We start from the raw sequence: 18,291 nt of genomic DNA, 5'->3' as shown, positions 1-18,291 counted from the left end.
TGCAGAGCATTTCTGGTTAACCACTTTTTTCTCTTTTTTTTTCTCTCTTCTCTTCTCTTCCTCTTCTTCTTTTCCATTTGCTCTTTGGCGGTTTCTGCCTTCAATCTCTCCCTCGGCAGTTCTTAATGGCAGCCGGGAGGTGAATTCCAGGCTGTACTTGAGGTATTCTTACCCCCCCAGTCACTCCCTTGTTGCGTCCACACCGACGGCGGTTTGTCTGGTCTCCCCGGGTCCGGTGCCACCTTTTGCGAGGCCAACTCAGACTTGCCAACTCACAAACTTGTTCCCATCCCACCTCCCAATTCCCACCAGAGCCCACTCAACTCCCATCCCATTCAGCACAAGAGAGGAAGAGAGAACCCCCCCAAAGAGACGTCGAGTGAAACAAGAAAGAGGGTTGACACGACGAAGCAGCATCTTGCATCGCGCCGGCTGTCCAGCGGAGCAATTCGCCTCATCACCACAAGCTTCGACCACATCAGCCAATACTTTTGCCAACTGGACTGGTCCTCTGGTGGGTGGACTGGAGCTTATGCTGTCCGATGGCCTTCTGGGTGGTAGGCGGGGGAAATCCGCTTGGTGACGCTGCTGCCGCCTCGTCCACCGCTGGCCAGGTGGCTTACATCAAGCGCGGCAGCTACTCTAACGGCTCTGAGGCTCTCGGTTCCAATGGCAAGCGAAGGGGCTACGAGTATGCAGACGGAACCGCGTCTGCCTGCAGCAATGCGGGTTGTTACGGCATCACCAAGAGGCCTCGACTGGACGACTGGGGCCGCGTCATCGGCTACCATGGAAAGGGCCATCATGCCGCCGGCTGCGAGCACAAGCATTCCGGCGATGCTGCCATGCCCGATGCTTCCTCAATACACGTCAAGAACCTCGCCTTTCTCGTGATCCGGGAGCATGAGCCGTCTCCGCCCCCGACGCCGCCCCCACAGTCGGACCACCGAGCCGGATTCCCTCCGCCGCAGCCGCATCTCGGCCCATCCTTTATGTCTGCCCCTATGGAACGCACCCAGTCTGGCCTGTCCATCTCATCAGACACGTCTGCTGTCGAGCCCCCCTGTGACCAAGAAGGTGACTGTGACCATCACGATCACCCACCGCTGCTGAGCGATCTTGCCGCTGCCCGGTTGGTGCGGCGCCATGTTGCCAACATTCGCCGGTGGAAGCATCGCGACTCACAGCACGGCCGCATTCTCAAGGCCCTCATCAACCCCAAGTCCAGGGAGGCCGACTTCCCCTTGGACAATGACGCCCTCCGGAGCATCTTCTCGGCGGCCAACGAACTCTTCTTCGCCAACAAGTTGACGCAAAGGGTTACCTGGGACTGGAGCCACCCTGCCAGCGCACAATACGAGAGCCACATCGTTGGCACTACAGCTTTACGCCGCAGCGCTCGTCTGGGTGGCTATGAAACGCTCATTGTGTTGTCGTCACCAATTCTTAAAGACACCAAATACAACCGCCGGCTCCTCATCTCCACCTTCTTACACGAGATGATTCACAGCTTTCTATTCATCGTCTGTGGCATCACAGCGCGACACCAAGGCGGTCATACAGAGGGCTTCCGTCAGATTGCCGAGATCATTGACGAATGGGTTGGGAAAGAACATCTCCGATTGCGTGACATGGAGGCCGACCTTGAGCGTTTCATCCACGAGGATCATCCTCCCGCCATAGCTGGTTACGCGACTGTGGATGATGGGATGCCCCATTTGAACAACTATCATTATTATAACAACATTAACAATAACAACAATAACAACAATAACAACAACGGCAACACCTCCGACACGGTATGGCCCAGCAGCGAGTGGCATCATGCTGAGGCTCAAGACTACCGAACCATCGAAGCACCTCAGCCTTATACACGATATCCCTCCAACCACGACGAGTGGGAGTGGCACGACAGAGAGGGATTCCCGGCCCATGTACTCCCTTCATATCATTACTAATGACCTCACGACACCAGTTTATCTGTTTTTTTGTTGTATTGTTTTTATGATATACATATTTTTGATATCCACCCTGGCGTGTGTTCACGCGTACAGACGACACAATGATATTTTTCCTTTGTCATCCGGACTGAAAAGAGCGAGAAAAGAAAAACATGACATGATAGTAGACCCTGGGAGAAAGAGTATGGAGTTTTTTGTGTTTTGATTTGTGTTCTTTTGTATAAAAAATGGTGTGAACGATTGAAATCTGTTTTATGTTTTGCTTTTTTCTCTTGTCTAAAGGATATGTGTATAGATCTTTTGTTGTTTTTTCTTCATCTATATCTTATAACCTGTTGTAGCATCCAAGCATTTGAACAGTACTGGATACTGTCCTGATTTCACACGTCGGAAAAAGGTGTTTAGGGGAAACAAATAAATGTAAAAATAATATAATTTTCCATGAAAACTTTGCGTCTTTGTGTGTCTTGTGCGTGTGAATGTTCGGGTGAAGCTGCTCGGTTAAGTCGGTGAGATGCCGCCGAGGTCAGGCTAAAGGACCCAAGTGCTAAGCTATCCCGGGCATCTTAGTCCTCAAGTATGCAGCTCCTAGGGTCTGGGATTCCTGCATGAGGGGATAGCCGACAGGTCATTTGCAAGCGTCTACTTCATACGTCATAAGGAGCACAGAGAAGTCAGCTGGCGGGAGCCGGGAGGAGGAGACACCACAGGACCCCTATTTTGCATCTTTGCAGATCATTCTGCAGTCAAGTTTTTGTTTCACGAGTAAATATCATATTCAACTACAGGAGTATCATTTTTCCCAACGCCAGTGCAGATGCAAAATCCCAGTGCAACAACGTGTGTATATCCAGCGTCCAACAAATCCATCCAAGGGATTCACGTATGGTGTGGCAGGATCTTCCCTCGCCCCCCCAGAAACCGATTGCCACGTTGATCCATCCTCCTTTTTTTAATCTCTCTTCATCGTACGTCTTTTCTCGACAGCGCGCGTACACGTTCACGCATGCGCCATATATGTTCTCAATTTTTCAGTCAAATTTTTTAATTGTTTGCAGTGCCCGTAGTTTTGTAGGAGCTGCCCCGGTTTCTGCCGAGGAGAGGAGAGCCTGTAGTAGCCTCGTCATCTGTGGCATCCTCATAGTCGTCTACGGGGTTTTCATCTTCGAGTAAGACTGCGTTGTCTTCGTTGTCTTCATTGTCGCTGTTATCCGCCGACGCTGTGGGTCCCTGTCCTTCCACGATCATGAAGACGGGGATGGCACCAATAGCTGCAATAATGCCCAGGAAGAAGTATGCGGAGACGATGTAACCGTGCTCAACACCCCATGAGAATGCCCATCCAGTGGAAGCAGGGCCGACAGCTCGCCCAAGGCCACCAAACATGGTGGCAAACCCGTTAAGAGTGCCAAGAATGCGGAGGGACGTGGCGGAGTTGGTGAGGAGGATGGTCGTGGAGGGAAAAGCAATGATGATGGCAAAGGCCTTGATCATCATGACTGTGAGGATAGCGGCAAACCGTGTCGCAGGGGTGGGGAGCAGAGAAGTGTAGGGAGTGATAAAGTAGACGAATGGCGTCAAGACAGCTACATTCAGTTAGCATTCGGTGCAGTGGGAGAAAGTGGCCGCTTGCAGCAAGACTTACAAACTACTTTGAAGCAGTTCAAAACACCATAGCGGTTAACCATTGGCGGATAAATAAGGAACTGGATTAATCCGCAAGTGATACCGTAGATGGTGAAGAGTGTTCCAATGGTACCTGAGCTAAGTCCAAAGCCACCAGTAAAGTAAAAGGGGAACTTTGTATTCTCAGGAGTTCGAGGAATGACGGGGTAATCCAAAAAGACGGTGATGTTTTGGTCATAGGCAACCGAGTGGAAAGCCAAAAAGGTGTATGAGATAAGATTGATCGTGGTTTGGTAGGAAAACACGTCCTTCATTCCAGTAGGGGGGTGCTTTGGCGTGGTGGCTTTCTTGGGCGTCACTCTGCTCGGAACGAGCGGTGCAGTAGCCTCTCCGTCAACAAAAGACCTGCGACGCTGAGAAATGAGCTGCGGCTTCCGGCGAATAAGTCGTGTGAGGCGCTCTCCAACCAAGAGTCCCCAATCCTTGTGCTCCTTCTTGTCGGCCAGAGTTTCTTTCAGGAAAAAGGTCGCGCTGGCGGCAGAGATAAGGAAGAAATTAGTGGCTAGAAGATTTGGTAGAAGGTAAGGGAATTTCTTGAAGAGCTCTATATTGCCAAAGAGACCGGGAAACTGCTTGGCTGGCTGAGCGAAGAACCCTCCAAAGGCGGGCCCGACGACGGATCCAAGAGACCAGACCAGAGGCATAATAGAGAAGGCTCTTGGTTGGAGCTCCTTTTCGGTGACCATTTCAGCCACCATCGTTCTAATGATGCCAACTATACGTAGGGGAAGAAACACCACATGTCAGCGCTTCGACTTGGAAATAGAGATGAGAGAGAAAACTAACCATTGCCGTTACCACCACCCATGATTGCTCTGACAGTAATGGCCATGGTAAGACTTGTTGACAAGCCCCATATGATGAAGCAAATCATAGTGCTGATAAGTCCATAGATGAGCACTGGCTTTCTGCCAAATTTATCTGAAGCCTTGCCCCATGGGACGGCTGTGATACTTTGACAGACGGAGAAGACCGAAGATGTGACACCGGCCCATTTTGCCACTTCGTCACGCTTGACACCGAAGCCCCGGATCATCTCAGGGAGATAGGGCCAGACGGAGGTGTAGGCCAAAGGCTCTGCAAATCTGGCGACGGCTAGATTTTAAGCAGTTAGCATGATGGATTATATTCATTGTCCGTTTAATTTGCAGCCATGATGCGTTGGATAAGACATATAACGGCGGCTTGTATGCCTCATGGAAACAGCCACCTTCCATCATGACATCCCCAATGATGCTTACCTAGAATTGCCAGCTGCTGCACAGGCAGCTTCGGCTTCGGTTTAGAATCTCTTGTCATTTTGGTGGTCTTGTTGCGTTTTCGTGCAGGTTATGCTGGAAATGAGCAACCAGATGAGAAATGGCGTGGAAAACGAGCGATCAGAGTCTGTCCATGTAACCAAAGTGAGACGGACGCAGATGGGCAAAGATGTATGTAGTGAAAGAGAAAGAAAGCCTCAGAGCTAGAAAAGCATGACTCTAACACGCTGGATGAAGAGCTCTCAGTCAGGCTGTAATGACAATACAAAAATGAATGCTCACGGCCTGGAAACAGCGCAGAGCGAATGTCTAAAGCCAGAGAGAGAACGTGAAAGGTTGAAGTCATGAAAACGACGAAAGCCATTGGCGAGAAAGTTTGTCGACCGTCTGCACACCCCGGGATTAGTGAATCCCCACCCCGACTAGTCATCTGCACAGGCGGTAGATGCGCTAAAGAAACAGGAACCTGCGCTGGATACGGGCCAGACAAGGGCCAGCCAGCTTCGGCTTCGGAGCCCGCTAGACAGGCTCCTCGGAACCGAGCCGATCCCATGAAATGTCTGCATTTGCATTTCCTCGCCATTGCCACGAATAGAATCAGAATTTGGTCTACTTGTTTCTCACATGCCATGTTTAGTGTTTACTTGTAAGAGAGACGGTCTCCATCATCATCTCTCCGCTTACAATCTATAATTATGTGCCCTCGATGGGTGATGCATAAGGGATGAAAAGCTCCGTGACTTGCAAGGCTTTTCTCTTACGCTCGGCTCCGGTGCCGTGCTGCAGGTGAGCCGAGATGCATTTCATCCGTCTGCAACAGAGGCCACGGCGTGATTGGCCTGGGGAGCCTGAGCCGGGCAGCCCACGGGCGATCGCAGACACCGATCCCTACACCAGCTTGGCGGCTTCACAGAGCTGACCTTTTGGATGCTGTCACTTTGTGATGAAGAAAAGAGTCTCATGACACTGGAATGCGTCCGACAGCGGAGAGGATCCCCGTAGCCGCGACGGCTGGTGTGGACGCCATGTCTCAAAAGACTCGGCCTGGAGGACTTGAGATGGATGGGCCAAGCTCAGACCGACACTTTGCAGCTGAGGCACGATGTCTCCCTCGAGTCCTTGCGGGCGGCCCCCGCGTGTGCTCCCCGAGGGAGAATTAATGGCCGATTCGCTGCTCTGTTAAGCGCGCCCTGGAGGTGGAGCAGAGGCCGGATTTGTGATGCTCGCCATCGAATTTGACGCAGCTAACAAGAACAAGGCCTGGTAGACCCGCCAAGCACGAGAGCGGAAACAGGGGGGATGCCCCGGTGAAGGTGAGGAAACATTGAAACTGAGGGGAGAAGAAGAGGCTTGGCCGCTGTTGTAAAACGGCTGAATGTGATCCGCCCGTTGGATGCCTGTAAGCGGGAGAAAAGAGAGGCTATGTGAGAGAGAAAGAGTGTGTGTGAAAGACGGGCACTAGTTTGATAATCCCAGTATGCCCGCGCCATTCCCACGAGGCAGAACTTGGCGAGCAGTATGGAAGAGTACAGTAGTAGCAAATAGCATAACATGTTGCCTCCTCGTGACCCGTTGTATGTAATCTGCACTCGTCGGCACTTACATATATGTATATACTGCTTCTTTTGGTGTTTCTGGTGTCGATACAAGTAGATATCGCGGAGAACACGCTCTGAGGCGGTTGAAATCGTGCAAATTAACATGGAGCTCCATCTTACCTAAAGGAAAAAGAACAGCTCCCCACATCTCCCCGGCAAAATCAGGCAGGAGCTCATAGCGCCTCGTAATAGCGTGACGTCGTTGCGTGCTCTCAGGAACCTTTGCGTCAACTTGGCGATAAGATAGGCAAAATGCTCCAAGATCCCTCCCAGTGCTGCGATAGGCCTACAAGCTGCGTTTGAGCTCCAGATTTCCAGATTGGAGGCAGCTTTGTAATATCCAGAGACGGCACAATGATCGACTCTCTTCTCTTCTCCCCCTTGCGTGTCTCTTTTCTCCTCTCTTTCCTTCTTCCTCTCTCCTCATCTCATCGCGCAGATGCCCTGTGAGCCCCGAGCTGAGCCTTGGACTGTAAATTAGAAAAACCATGGGCAAAGTGTAAGTGCCATTGATGTCTTGCTTGCTGCCTCTTCTCCCTCACTCAACAGTCAAATCATCTGCCTCGCCACTTGGTCACACCCCCCCAAGCCATTTAACATCATGTGGCGTAGCGAATCAAGGCGAGCCTTACGCAACACCGCCCCGCGTCTTCATCCAATTCCAACACTTCAAAGCTGTTACACAATCAAACGTTCCTCAAATGCATTTGATTCATTGCCCAATTGTTCATTCCTCCAACTTGAAATCTTACAGATCCCAAAACATCACTAACTCTGCGGGTTCACAAGGTCGTCAACCGCGCCTGAAAAAATGGCCAACGAGTCGACCCCGTTGATCCAGACAGTGCGAGTTGGGCCTCCGCGTCGGAGATACCATCACAACACATGTCGCCGCTTCTGCACAATTGCCTGCGTCAGCCTGCTACTCTGCGGCTTTGCCTCCTTTGCCCTTCACGCTCTGTACATTTGGCCTTCTGGACTGGAGCATCGCCACCGTCATCCGCACCACGGCCACAAGCATAAGCACCTTACGCACGAAGATCTGCAAGCCATCCTGCTCGGCACACCATCTGGGGAAAAGGCGGAGGAATGGAGCCGCTATTACACCTCTGGAGCACACCTTGCTGGTAAAAACTATTCACAGGTAAGATGAGAGCATATGTTTGTGTCCATGATGTTAGAGCATAGCATTTGAAATTCTGCAAAGATACTAAACCTATAACCATAGGCCGAATGGACCAAGGATAGGTGGGAGGAATGGGGCGTCAGCTCCAGCATAGTCGCCTACGACGTCTACATCAACTACCCCGTTGACCACAGTGTCTCATTGCTACAAAAGTCAAGCGATGCCAAGTCCTGGAATGTTGCATTCAAGGCATCTCTGACGGAAGATGTGCTTGAAGAAGACCCAACCACATCTTCCAAGGACAAAATCCCGACTTTCCACGGTTACTCTGCCAGCGGCAATGTCACTGGTTCATTCGTCTATGTCAACTATGGAACGTACCAAGACTACGCGGACCTGGTTGATGCCGGCATCGACCTCAAGGGAAAGATAGCCATTGCCAAGTATGGAGGCATCTTCAGAGGCCTCAAGGTGAAGCGCGCCCAAGAGCTCGGCGCGATTGGTATCCTCATCTACAGCGACCCAGGTGATGATGGTGAGATTACCGAAGAAAACGGTTACGCTGCCTATCCTGAGGGCCCTGCTCGCAACCCCAGTAGCGTACAGCGCGGAAGTGTTCAGTTTTTGAGCTCCCGCCCAGGTGACCCGTGAGCAAGATCAACATTCTCATCCCATCCACTGAGGCTAACTTGGCTTACAGAACAACCCCTGGCTACCCTTCCAAACCCGGCGTTCCTCGTGCTCCAGCTGATGAGACGACTCCATCAATCCCTTCCATCCCCATCTCATACGCCGATGCCATTCCGCTTCTCAAGGCTCTCAACGGCCATGGTCCTCGAGCCAGCGACCTAAACAAGTGGTGGAACAGGAACCTCGGTTTGGGATACAAGGGCGTCGAATACAACATTGGTCCCTCACCCGAAGATGTCGTCATTAACCTCAACAACGAGCAAGACTATGTCACTACCCCTCAATGGGATGTCATTGGCATCATCAATGGCACTATTCCCAACGAAGTCATCATTGTCGGCAACCACAGAGACGCTTGGATTGTCGGCGGTGCCTCTGACCCCAACAGTGGTTCGGCTGTTCTGAATGAAGCTGTTCGAAGTATTGGAAAGGCTTTGGAAGCAGGCTGGAAGCCTCTTCGAACCATTGTCTTCGCTAGCTGGGATGGAGAGGAGTATGGTCTAGTTGGAAGCACGGAGTGGGTTGAGGAATATCTTCCCTGGATTTCTGACGCCAACGTGGCATACGTCAACGTTGATGGCGGCGCCTCTGGACCGCGATTCTCTGCTTCAGCAGCACCCCTTCTGAACCAAGTTCTTCGAGATGCGACAAATTTGGTTCCATCACCCGACCAGACTGTTCCGGGCCAGAGTGTGGGAGACGTTTGGGATGGTAAGATTAGCACAATGGGCTCTGGAAGCGACTTTACTGCCTTCCAGGATTATGCCGGCATCCCCAGTGTTGATTTAGGATTCGGTGGAAACGGCAGTGGCCCTGTGTACCATTACCACAGCAACTACGACAGCTTCCACTGGATGAGCGAGTTTGCCGACCCAGGCTTCGTCTACCACAGAACTATGGCCCAGGTCCTAGGCATACTGATTAGCGAGCTTTCCGATAAAGTCATCATTCCATTTGGAGCGACTGAATACGCAGACGCTCTGGATGGCTATCTCGACAAGGTTGAAGCCAAGATCCAATCTACTGATGTCGAATTGACCGCCACCGATGCCGAAATCTTCGCAGTCAGAGGCAGTGCTACATCTGAGGATGTGATTGGAAGCCAAGACGCCTTCGAAGAAAGCCTGAAAAAGATCAGACGGTCAATTGCCGAATTCAGAGAAAAGGCAGTCAAGCTGGATGAACGGGCCGCCTGGGCAAAGAAGCGGCTCGAGAAGGGTTTCCCATGGTGGAACGTCATTGGCAAGACCAGACTTGCCTTTGCAATCATCAAGACTAACCGCCAATACAAGTATATTGAGCGACAGTTTGTGTTCGAGGGAGGTCTCGACAACCGCAGTTGGTTCAAGCATGTTGTGTTTGCTCCAGGCCTGTGGACTGGCTATGCCGGTGGTACGTACTTTATCTTTTCTTATTTCATTTTACGAGCATTCCCCTTTTCTTTTATTAGACCCTTTGACAACATGCTAATCATGTTTCTACAGCTGTGTATCCCGGCCTTGTGGAAAGCATTGACGCCAAGAACTACAGCAACGGACTCAAGTGGGCCGACATCATCAAGCACGCCGTTGACAAGGCCACGAAGAGCATTCAGTAAAGATGTCTCATTTTTTGAAAGAATAGAGGCGAAATCGATCCTCATAGTATACGAGGAATGGACACCGTATGGTGTGAATATTGTCCATATTGTGTATAATATTACTATTGTTGTACCAAGAAGAGTAGTGTTGTTTGCGACTGCGAATTTTCTTCCAACTGAAATTATTTCCTAATTTTCAACTTCAGACTCTTTGTGAGAAGTGGACATCTCTCCTTTACGAACGTGATGGTCGATTGGATATCGCGATACTCGTGAGAGAGTATGAACCGAAATTCTATGCGGCTCAGCATTGTGTAGAATCCCTAATTAAGGTTAAACTATAATCCCCCATACATGTGAAATATTTACAGAAGCCCAACATTAGGGATAAGTACATACTTTCAATGTTAACAACACAGCCTGGCCTTGATCAAGTACCGCAATCCTGACAGTTCAAGAATACCTTCCTCCGCCCCCTTCCAAAAACTTCGCCTCCGTGACAATAAAATCCCGGCTGCAGTGGCACTCTCCTTCACGCAGCAGTAAAATCTCTCAAATCCCATTCTGGCTAAGATCCTTTTCTGCTTGTTGTTGCATCAATCATTCTTCCAGTCACTTCTCGTTCGCTCTATGCTCTTCTTTCAGAAGTTGTATCTGAGAGCAAAGTAGGTTGAGCGCCTCGGCCTGTGCTTTCTGAAGCGCATTGCACTGCCTGACTATCATTTCTAAGCGGCTGATATTATCATTGGATTGCTGGTTTGGCTGCGGGGTGCGAGTCAGAGATCCGCTTCGATTACCATACGAATCCTGTAACGCCGTGTTTCTCCTCTCATCTCGGGCAGGCCTGGCAATCTTAACTTCCGAGACTGCTGTGGTTGAGATCCTGGTGATGGCGTCAATATTGGAAGAGGGGGCAGAGAACGGGTCAGATTTTGGCCTCTTTCTGTCCACATTCAGCATCTTGACAGCTTTGCGCTTCCCATATCTAGTTTTGGTTGTTGGATGGAATGACCATCGCTCCATTTGAGGCTCCTCAGGTGTTCATTGCTGCAGACCAAAAAGGTCTTCAAAGTTCTCAGGAATGATGCCGACTGGAGCATCGTTCAAGGCTATCGGGTAATCTCTCGCGAACTCCTCAAACCATCCCTGATTCGCGCATGCTGTTGGTCCAAACATAACTCGTAGAGTCCAAAAACGTGCCCATGTCCTCTCTTCAGACAGCATCCACCTGCTTATTTTATGCATAGAGGCAATGCCTGTGGTTCTTGAGATTCTGTAATCGAGGCGTTTGTCCTCCGACCTGAAATCATCTTGTAGCTCAGGTGGCCAATCATTCTTCTCAGCAATGTACTACTTGATGAGTTGGTGGTAGATAGCTTTGTTGACAACGTTGTCATCGTCGCTGGGCATCGGGTATATTCGAAAAAACTCCAACGGGATGTCGTCGACTGGGATGGGCGCAGTTGCTGTGCCGAGAGCTTGATCTGGCTCCTGTTTGACTCGACCATCCATGTTGCAAGTTTGATGGTCTTGAAAAGAAGTGGAATGAATGGATAAAGAGAAGAGAGGAAAGAGAGGAAAGAGAAGAAGAGCATGAAGGCGATTGTAGAGATATCGGCACGTGATGACGATTGCTGCCACCTGGTTAGAAACACGTACCTTATGTACCTACTTGTAGTCTACCTGCGAAGGCACCTGTAACAAACGCCATCATTTCAGCGGAGTGGCTATCTGGTATCCAGTGACTCAGATAGAGAATTGGTGATAATAGAAGATACTGGAAGAATTAGGTGACAATGGATCAAGACGTTTCCTCTGTACCTTGTCTGCTACAATGCCTGAACTCCGTTTACTCGCTTAGTGCTACCAGAGTTTGTGACGAGTCACTTGAATTCATGCTATTCAATCCCAAAGTTGACTATTACATTGCCGGCGTCATATGCTAATGATAATTATTAAGGTCGTTGTAACTTGTTTCATATAATCTCCAGATGATTAACTCTAGATAACATTATGAACCCCTTATTCATTCCTTTAAAAGGAAATGTCACACCTGATGTCAAAAAGCGGTCTCAACGAGCAACCTCAATTGTCGGGCCACTTTCCAGTCTTGTGGTACTGCGTAAGATTATCCATCTTAGCATTCAGTTTGGCCAACTCTCCGTGTAATTCAAGCAGAAGCTTCTCCATGCTTGAAGAGACACCTGGTCCATCCATGATTTCGTCATTGAAGATCTCACCAAGGACCCTCGGAACCACCTCCTCAGTAATCACTTCGCCTTCCTTACTATTATTGAGCGTCAACCGAAACTCCGAGTGGGTCCTCGAACTCAGTTGATTGGTAGTGAACCTATCGGAGATTTCAACCATCATATCCTCGACGACTTCATTAACGTCTTTACCAAACATCTCTGTGAAAAACGTGTTGGCGTCGACGCCCTCATCGGGATCTCCGAGATGCTTTGCAGCCTTTTCCAACAAAGTCTTGCATAGTACCCTCTTCTAGCTGGTATGATGATTAACTTTGGGATTGGCGCGTTGCTTTTCAGCCGACTTTTGCGACTGGCGGAGGGGAAGCATTATCGCGGTGTCGGTGTGCTTGGTTTCTTGCGTGGTTTTCTTTTGCAGGATCATGTGCTTTGCCCGTCTTCTCCGTGGGTTTGGCTGTACCTGTGGTTAACAAGAGTATTAAAAAGGTGTCACAGCATATGAAGACATTCTGAAGGCAGGAAAAGGCGAATACAGGCATACCTGAGTGGAGAACGGGATGGGTTGAAGAGGGAGGGAAAGAGAGAGGGGGGAGAGGGGGAGAGGGGGGGGAGTTAGTTTTATAGTTGAAAATATAGCCTTTATCACGTGAAGTAATTTCAGCCAGTGATTTGAAGTTGATCAAAGGGCCGACGGTTCATCGAATAAAGGAACAAAGCAGCCGGTGGTAGCTGAAACAATACCCTGCCCCGTTTATTTACTTTACTACAAAAAAATTCCAACGCCAAAGAACTTGAATAAATGTATTTTATTAATTATTTCTTTTTTAACAATTCATTAGTCCGTGATACACAAAGAAATTTACATATTTATGATACATATCGTGATGTTTTTGTTGGTGTTGCGTCAGCTGCCAGTCACAGGGGGAACGCTCCTTTGTTCATAAACGCGAAGAAAGACGTCAGAGTTCTCAACCAACAAGCTAGCCGGCCTGACTGGTTGAACAAAGGTATACGAAGAAGCCGTAGCCCCTTTGTTTCTAGGGAGATCAGAGATAAATACAATCTTTTGCATAACCCTAGCTGTGTGGTCCGTGATAGTGACCGTGCAACCCTCAACCTTGAGTCTTTCACTTGCCCCGTTGCCGCCACTCTCTGACATGTTGAGACGCTTCATTAACCACACGTACTGCGCCTTGAGTTCAACTCAACTGTGAAATTCGCATGAAAATATGTTCCAAGCTAACTAGATTTTGACCAAACGAATGGAGAGGAAAGTCAAACTTCTAAAAGAATCCTCATTTGCCATAGAGGCTACCTATATAAAGAGTCCCCTGCCACTTTGAAGCCCTGCCGCATGTGCCTCAAGCCATACGCAACGTGCAGCAATTCAAGCAGGCACGTTCTACTGGATTCATGGTGTAGCTGCTATAAAGGTAGTTATTCGTATAGCAAACATTCACGTCCCATTTCTACCTGTAGATATCCGCTGTAGTAAATAGCAAGATGTTTTACTTCGCGTGCTATTTCGACACTTGAACTCTACGCAGTTCTTGAGGTGTCGGATAGCTACTCCGTAAATGTAGTGGATATTTATGCTACAGTTTCATTGCTGATTTTTGTTTCTTGTAATATATGGTGGCTCTTGCAGTTTACTGACACTTGGTATCGAGACTCGGTGCGCAGATTTTGTAAGGCGTCTCAACACCATGACAAGTACTTCGCGATTTTTACAGCATGTGGACAAAGGAACAGCAAAAAGGGAAGATTTTCCACATATACTGAAGCCAGGAGAAAGAATGAGTTATTAGACTAGATTCAAATTACGCTCTTTGCTGCTGGTGTTTTATCCTGGCGAAGGAGTCAAGGAGCCAGCCTTCCCATCCAGCTGTCACCACCTGCTTCACAACTTTCGCTTCATAACTAGCTGGCAGTTTAGTTGGAGTTCAAACGCTTTCACATGACTCAGCTTTTGTTTTGTTTTCTCTTCTACTATAAAGCATGTCTTTTCCTCTTTCTCTCTTTCTCTTTTCTTCTTTTCCTCGTCAACTCTTCTTGTCTTCCACTAAGGTAGGTTTATGCTCTTCCAGCTTCGGACCATCCAACTTCAGAACATCTCCTTATTCTCACACCGTTCTATACCTGTACTGACGGCAGTAATAGTGAGAATCACGCAAACGACGAGAATCTCAAACTCATTTAAAGAACGCATTCATCGTACTAAAGCCTACACCGACCACGACGCCACACTGCCGCAATGCCTCCCAGCACCCAACTTCCTGAGTCCGTCCAACAGCAAGACAACAATGACAACGGTGTCAGCGTCCTTCAGAGAGCCAACTAGAAGCAGGCGACCGGAGCGAGTTTGCACCGACTCCAACAAAGTCTCGAGCACCAACTCAAACGAAAAGTCAAGCTCCTTCACGTCATGGAGACTACGATGATTTCGATGATGGAGAAAGTCGTCGAGGTCGCCGAGAAGGACTCCGACGCCGGTATGATGATGATTATAGCTATGCGAGAGGTTCTTGATGATGTCGACGGTTATCTCGACGAAGTCGAGAGAATTGACCAAGAAATCTTACGTCTTCTTGTGGATATCAAGGCGTACCACAGAAATGCGAGGTTGTCCAACGACAAGTAGCGTCGTTGCCTTTACCACTTCCAATCGCCAACGAGTGATGTTTTTGGTATGAAAACGGGTCAAAATGGGAATTTTCTCGGAAGTATTTGACATCAGCTCATGGGACACAGCGTGACAAGGTTGGCAAGATACCGACCCCGTCGTAGCTAGAGCTCTAATAGCATCAACGAAGTCCCCTTTCATAATGTTGAATCGTCTGGTGTGACGCACTAAGTGACAGTAAATTAATCACGTAGTTACAGCAATATATATGCACGGTATCTAAAAAAAAAAAAAAGAAGAAGAAGAAGAAGAGAAAAAAGGAAGGGAGGGAGTGAATGAGAGGACATAGTGATACTCAAGATTCTTTCTTCTTTTAGTCTTTAGACGCTGACTTTTGAAAGTAGCTGAATGTATTAGCAGAGGTTTGCCTACCGATGATTAATCTCGGTGACGCCCCAATCCACATACGCCGACAATCATATGTGGGACAATTACGACCGGTACAGCTCACAACAGATATTGAGACCTATTTGGCGGACGAAAGGTCGGGAATCGCCCTGACGGACCTCTTGGGCGCAGATCAGCCGGACGAGGTTGGTGAGGACCCCAAGTATGAGGACGAATACCCGTTTCACGTCACGCCACAAGACACATCGGCAGTCGGCCTGGATACAGCAGACATCGCGGACACATGGGACGCTGAGCAAATGCATCGCATACTGGCTGTCCTCTACAAACACCGTAGACTCTTCCGTCCTGGGCCCCGTGAAATCGGTGTCCTCATTCATTATCAAATTAAAATTCCTGTACATTTTTCATGAAACGATGAAACTATGATGCCATCGTCATGCCATATGACCACAGTCTTTGCAAAGAAATAACCTGTTCACAATGATCCCAGTCCACGCCGATTTTCCCTTGTTCCCCCCTACCCATCGCCATCATCAAATCCCAAACCCGTGTCCGTAAAAAGACCAAATTCTAACGTCGCCGTCAAATCTGATGGTAGAATTGTTGGCAAGCAAGTAGAGTAAATTGCTCCCGGCAAGCCCAATCCTCGAATTTCCTTCGTACCCAGTCCAGCGTCGATTATCAACTCCGTCGCGAATCCAACTACTGGCGCTGTCGCAACAATTCCGCCCACAGCGCATCAACCGATGCTGCCGCCGCATTGATCGATGTTGTTGCCGCATTCATCAGTGGGAAAAACGATTGGATCGCCTCTGCCCGCCCCTCTTCCCAACCTTTTGCCCATCCCTCTCTGCGAGCAGCGGCCACCGGATCCATCTCCAAATCGGCCGTCTGCAATGTTCCAGAGCCATGGTTGTCAGACGGTACTCCGTTGTTGCGATTTCCAAAAGCTTCCTCGTAATTTCGGACCCGGCCTCGAGCATTCGGGAATATGTTTTCGGGTGCTACGGCCGCGCTGTATGCCGCTGGTGGTGCCAGGGGAACAGTGCCCGCGCTCGGTGGCATAACTTCATGTTCACGGCTCTCCACGGGTTGACTGGTGATTTGAGGATCCAGTGGTGTGAAGCTTTGCGATATCTCTGCCTCCTCAACAATATAGTCGGCGGTATGTAGATTCACAGTCTCAGGAGCTGTTCGAGTAGCCACTGTCGACGCTGCTCCCGGTCGCCTGCCACGTCGCCGTCTGTTCGGTGTCTTTCTTGTGACTTGGGTGCCCTGCTGGGCTGGTGTTGTTGTCAGCTGGGCTACGACCGGGGCAAATTCCCTTAGTATTTGAGCGTTCAGTTGCTCCAGCATCGCCACCGTTGCGCTTCCGGTTTCCGCGCCTAGTCTCCGGAACGTGGTTGGTATCTGTCTCAAATTCGGGAAGTTTTCTGCGTAGCGGCGTGCGTCCTCCGTATTCATGTTAAACTCTGTCGGCATGGTCACAGGTGGCATCAATTCGAAGTATCGTTCGGTGTGATCTCTTGTTGGAACAGTGATCCCTCTTGCTGTCATCCTGTTTATGTATTCGTACGACAAGTTCTTGTATAGCGTCCGCATGATAACCCATCCTCCTACCGAAACGCCGAGCTTGCTTCTGTACAGGCGGTGGCTCGACGGCTGCCTCCTAGATGAAAAGGTGTGTTTATATTCCCCATCAACGATGATCCTGCGCAACGTTTCGCGGTCTTTCGGGCTCATGTCAAGGGAAAATGCCCAATACGCTTGGACACACGCCACACCATCGGCAAAGTGCTCATCATCTTTGTTCATCCCTAAATCGCTTATATTAAGCGACGCAAGTCGGGGCATCTTGAGCAGCGTTTACCGTCCTCCGGGTTGTAGGTGGCGTTAGTAAATCGATGTCGACAGAAACGGGGTAAAATCATACAACAAAGGAAGAGGAGGAGGCGGAGGAGATCTCGAAAGGGGGGAAATGAAGGAGGAGAGAGAGAAGGAGAAATGCGGAGACACCAGACAGCTGGCCATGAATTCACAGCGGTGGCATCTGGCGAGTGCATGTATGGGAGGCGTTGACGGCTGCCCGTTGACCCTCGACAGCTGGCCAGGCACTCAACGCGTGAACGCGTTGTGAGCTAATTTATCTCAACATTTGCCCATGTTTTCTTGTTTTCTTTTTCTTCTCTCGGCTTCTCTTCTGTTCAAGGTCGCAAATCAATTTATCACTTTGGACCCCCCTCCCTCTTGGATAGCACCAAGCTACCATCAACATCGTCATAGCTTTCAAAGCTTCTCAAGGTAATCAAGCTCTTTAAACCCTCTCCAACGTGACCAGACTCTTCTAACGTCGTCAAGCCATCGCCAGCCTCATCTTGTGGCTCAAGCTCTCGTCAACGTCATCAGAACATTTGTGTCCGTCCATACGATTTGCATAAAGCTGAACACCGCTTCCTCTGCCCAGATATTAGCTACCCAAAGTCCCAATACTCTGTAACGACGTTCTTGCAACGACATTATGGAGGCCTTTTTGGAGGAATTCTTGAAGCGAGCAATTGCCCCCCTAATGGCCGACATTGTTTCGATGAAGAAAGACATTGCCTCCATGAAGGAAGACATTCTCGTCCTACTTCACCGCTCTTATCACATGGAAAGACGTGTAAATCTTGCGATGGAAGCGGCCAACGAAGCCAAAGGAGAGATCGAAGAGTGCTCTGAGCGCATCGATGACTATCTCAATAAGGCCAATGACGATGACGGAGTGTCTTCTGTTGGTGATGCTGACGGAGTGCCCGATGCCGACGATAATGCAGTGGCTTCTGCTGATGACGACGGAAAGTGTGATATTTCCACCGAAGTGGTTGATGTCGATCGCAAGGATGATGCCGACAACTAAGCAAATCCTGGGTGATTGTCCTTCTCGTCGTTGGCCCTGAGAACAGGATTGGGGATGGAGATAGTTGTCACTGGATTTTGTGATGAAAGGGAACAGATATCGACAGTCAATGGTAGCTAGGGATAATAAAAGGCGTTAACCGCAATTGCATAGATTCAGCCGTGATATTAGATCCGTTCACTCATGTCAACAACATCACGTAAAGCATCCATTATTACCAAGATAATTAATCAACTTTAACAGCTTTAAGGC

The 18,291-nt window shown here is 49.3% G+C and overlaps 8 protein-coding genes across 8 annotated transcripts; 3 read left to right on the top strand and 5 right to left on the bottom strand.

The window, feature by feature from the left end:
• Positions 1 to 542: 542 nt before the first annotated feature.
• On the top strand, positions 543 to 1,958 carry M431DRAFT_482279 (hypothetical protein; the record flags this gene model as incomplete). The annotated part of the gene is made up of 1 exon (XM_024916032.1): positions 543 to 1,958. One exon carries the CDS (start codon positions 543 to 545, stop codon positions 1,956 to 1,958), a length of 1,416 nt encoding a protein of 471 aa, XP_024774810.1.
• A 750-nt stretch (positions 1,959 to 2,708) lies between these two features.
• On the bottom strand, positions 2,709 to 5,194 carry M431DRAFT_143714 (hypothetical protein). Its single transcript, XM_024912661.1, has 4 exons — positions 4,889 to 5,194; positions 4,434 to 4,742; positions 3,607 to 4,362; positions 2,709 to 3,547 (listed from the first exon to the last, which is right to left on the bottom strand). Exons 1-4 carry the CDS (start codon positions 4,944 to 4,946, stop codon positions 3,006 to 3,008), a joined length of 1,665 nt encoding a protein of 554 aa, XP_024774809.1. The 5' UTR covers positions 4,947 to 5,194; the 3' UTR covers positions 2,709 to 3,005.
• On the bottom strand, positions 4,858 to 5,789 carry M431DRAFT_437973 (hypothetical protein). The gene has a single exon (XM_024915164.1). It carries the CDS (start codon positions 5,535 to 5,537, stop codon positions 4,977 to 4,979), a length of 561 nt encoding a protein of 186 aa, XP_024774808.1. The 5' UTR covers positions 5,538 to 5,789; the 3' UTR covers positions 4,858 to 4,976.
• Positions 5,790 to 7,189: 1,400 nt separating this feature from the next.
• Positions 7,190 to 10,248, top strand: M431DRAFT_508539 (hypothetical protein). The gene is made up of 4 exons (XM_024919124.1): positions 7,190 to 7,648; positions 7,733 to 8,277; positions 8,331 to 9,712; positions 9,805 to 10,248. Exons 1-4 carry the CDS (start codon positions 7,316 to 7,318, stop codon positions 9,915 to 9,917), a joined length of 2,373 nt encoding a protein of 790 aa, XP_024774807.1. The 5' UTR covers positions 7,190 to 7,315; the 3' UTR covers positions 9,918 to 10,248.
• Positions 10,249 to 10,511: 263 nt separating this feature from the next.
• M431DRAFT_482276 (hypothetical protein) lies at positions 10,512 to 10,922 on the bottom strand (the record flags this gene model as incomplete). The annotated part of the gene is made up of 1 exon (XM_024916031.1): positions 10,512 to 10,922. One exon carries the CDS (start codon positions 10,920 to 10,922, stop codon positions 10,512 to 10,514), a length of 411 nt encoding a protein of 136 aa, XP_024774806.1.
• An 18-nt stretch (positions 10,923 to 10,940) lies between these two features.
• On the bottom strand, positions 10,941 to 11,249 carry M431DRAFT_85373 (hypothetical protein; the record flags this gene model as incomplete). Its single annotated transcript, XM_024923545.1, has 1 exon — positions 10,941 to 11,249. A coding segment is annotated over one exon (309 nt), but the record flags the coding sequence as incomplete, so codon positions are not given.
• Positions 11,250 to 16,733: 5,484 nt separating this feature from the next.
• On the bottom strand, positions 16,734 to 16,997 carry M431DRAFT_86028 (hypothetical protein; the record flags this gene model as incomplete). Its single annotated transcript, XM_024923627.1, has 1 exon — positions 16,734 to 16,997. A coding segment is annotated over one exon (264 nt), but the record flags the coding sequence as incomplete, so codon positions are not given.
• A 664-nt stretch (positions 16,998 to 17,661) lies between these two features.
• Positions 17,662 to 18,169, top strand: M431DRAFT_531150 (hypothetical protein; the record flags this gene model as incomplete). The annotated part of the gene is made up of 1 exon (XM_024920817.1): positions 17,662 to 18,169. One exon carries the CDS (start codon positions 17,662 to 17,664, stop codon positions 18,037 to 18,039), a length of 378 nt encoding a protein of 125 aa, XP_024774803.1. The 3' UTR covers positions 18,040 to 18,169.
• Positions 18,170 to 18,291: the final 122 nt, after the last annotated feature.

Source organism: Trichoderma harzianum (assembly GCF_003025095.1).
Source record: "Trichoderma harzianum CBS 226.95 unplaced genomic scaffold M431scaffold_6, whole genome shotgun sequence".
In the NCBI taxonomy this organism is placed as follows: domain Eukaryota; kingdom Fungi; phylum Ascomycota; class Sordariomycetes; order Hypocreales; family Hypocreaceae; genus Trichoderma; species Trichoderma harzianum.
This window is presented reverse-complemented; position numbering and strand designations above follow the sequence as displayed.

Coding starts and splice junctions, on each gene's coding strand:
- M431DRAFT_143714 (XM_024912661.1), bottom strand. CDS start 4,946: ATGACAAGAGATTCTAAACCGAAGCCGAAGCTGCCTGTGCAGCAGCTG. Junction 4,363..4,433: donor GGGTGGTGGTAACGGCAATG/GTTAGTTTTCTC, acceptor CCCTACGTATAG/TTGGCATCATTAGAACGATG. Junction 3,548..3,606: donor GAACTGCTTCAAAGTAGTTT/GTAAGTCTTGCT, acceptor AACTGAATGTAG/CTGTCTTGACGCCATTCGTC.
- M431DRAFT_508539 (XM_024919124.1), top strand. CDS start 7,316: ATGGCCAACGAGTCGACCCCGTTGATCCAGACAGTGCGAGTTGGGCCT. Junction 8,278..8,330: donor AGCTCCCGCCCAGGTGACCC/GTGAGCAAGATC, acceptor CTTGGCTTACAG/AACAACCCCTGGCTACCCTT. Junction 9,713..9,804: donor GTGGACTGGCTATGCCGGTG/GTACGTACTTTA, acceptor ATGTTTCTACAG/CTGTGTATCCCGGCCTTGTG.
- M431DRAFT_437973 (XM_024915164.1), bottom strand. CDS start 5,537: ATGGCATGTGAGAAACAAGTAGACCAAATTCTGATTCTATTCGTGGCA.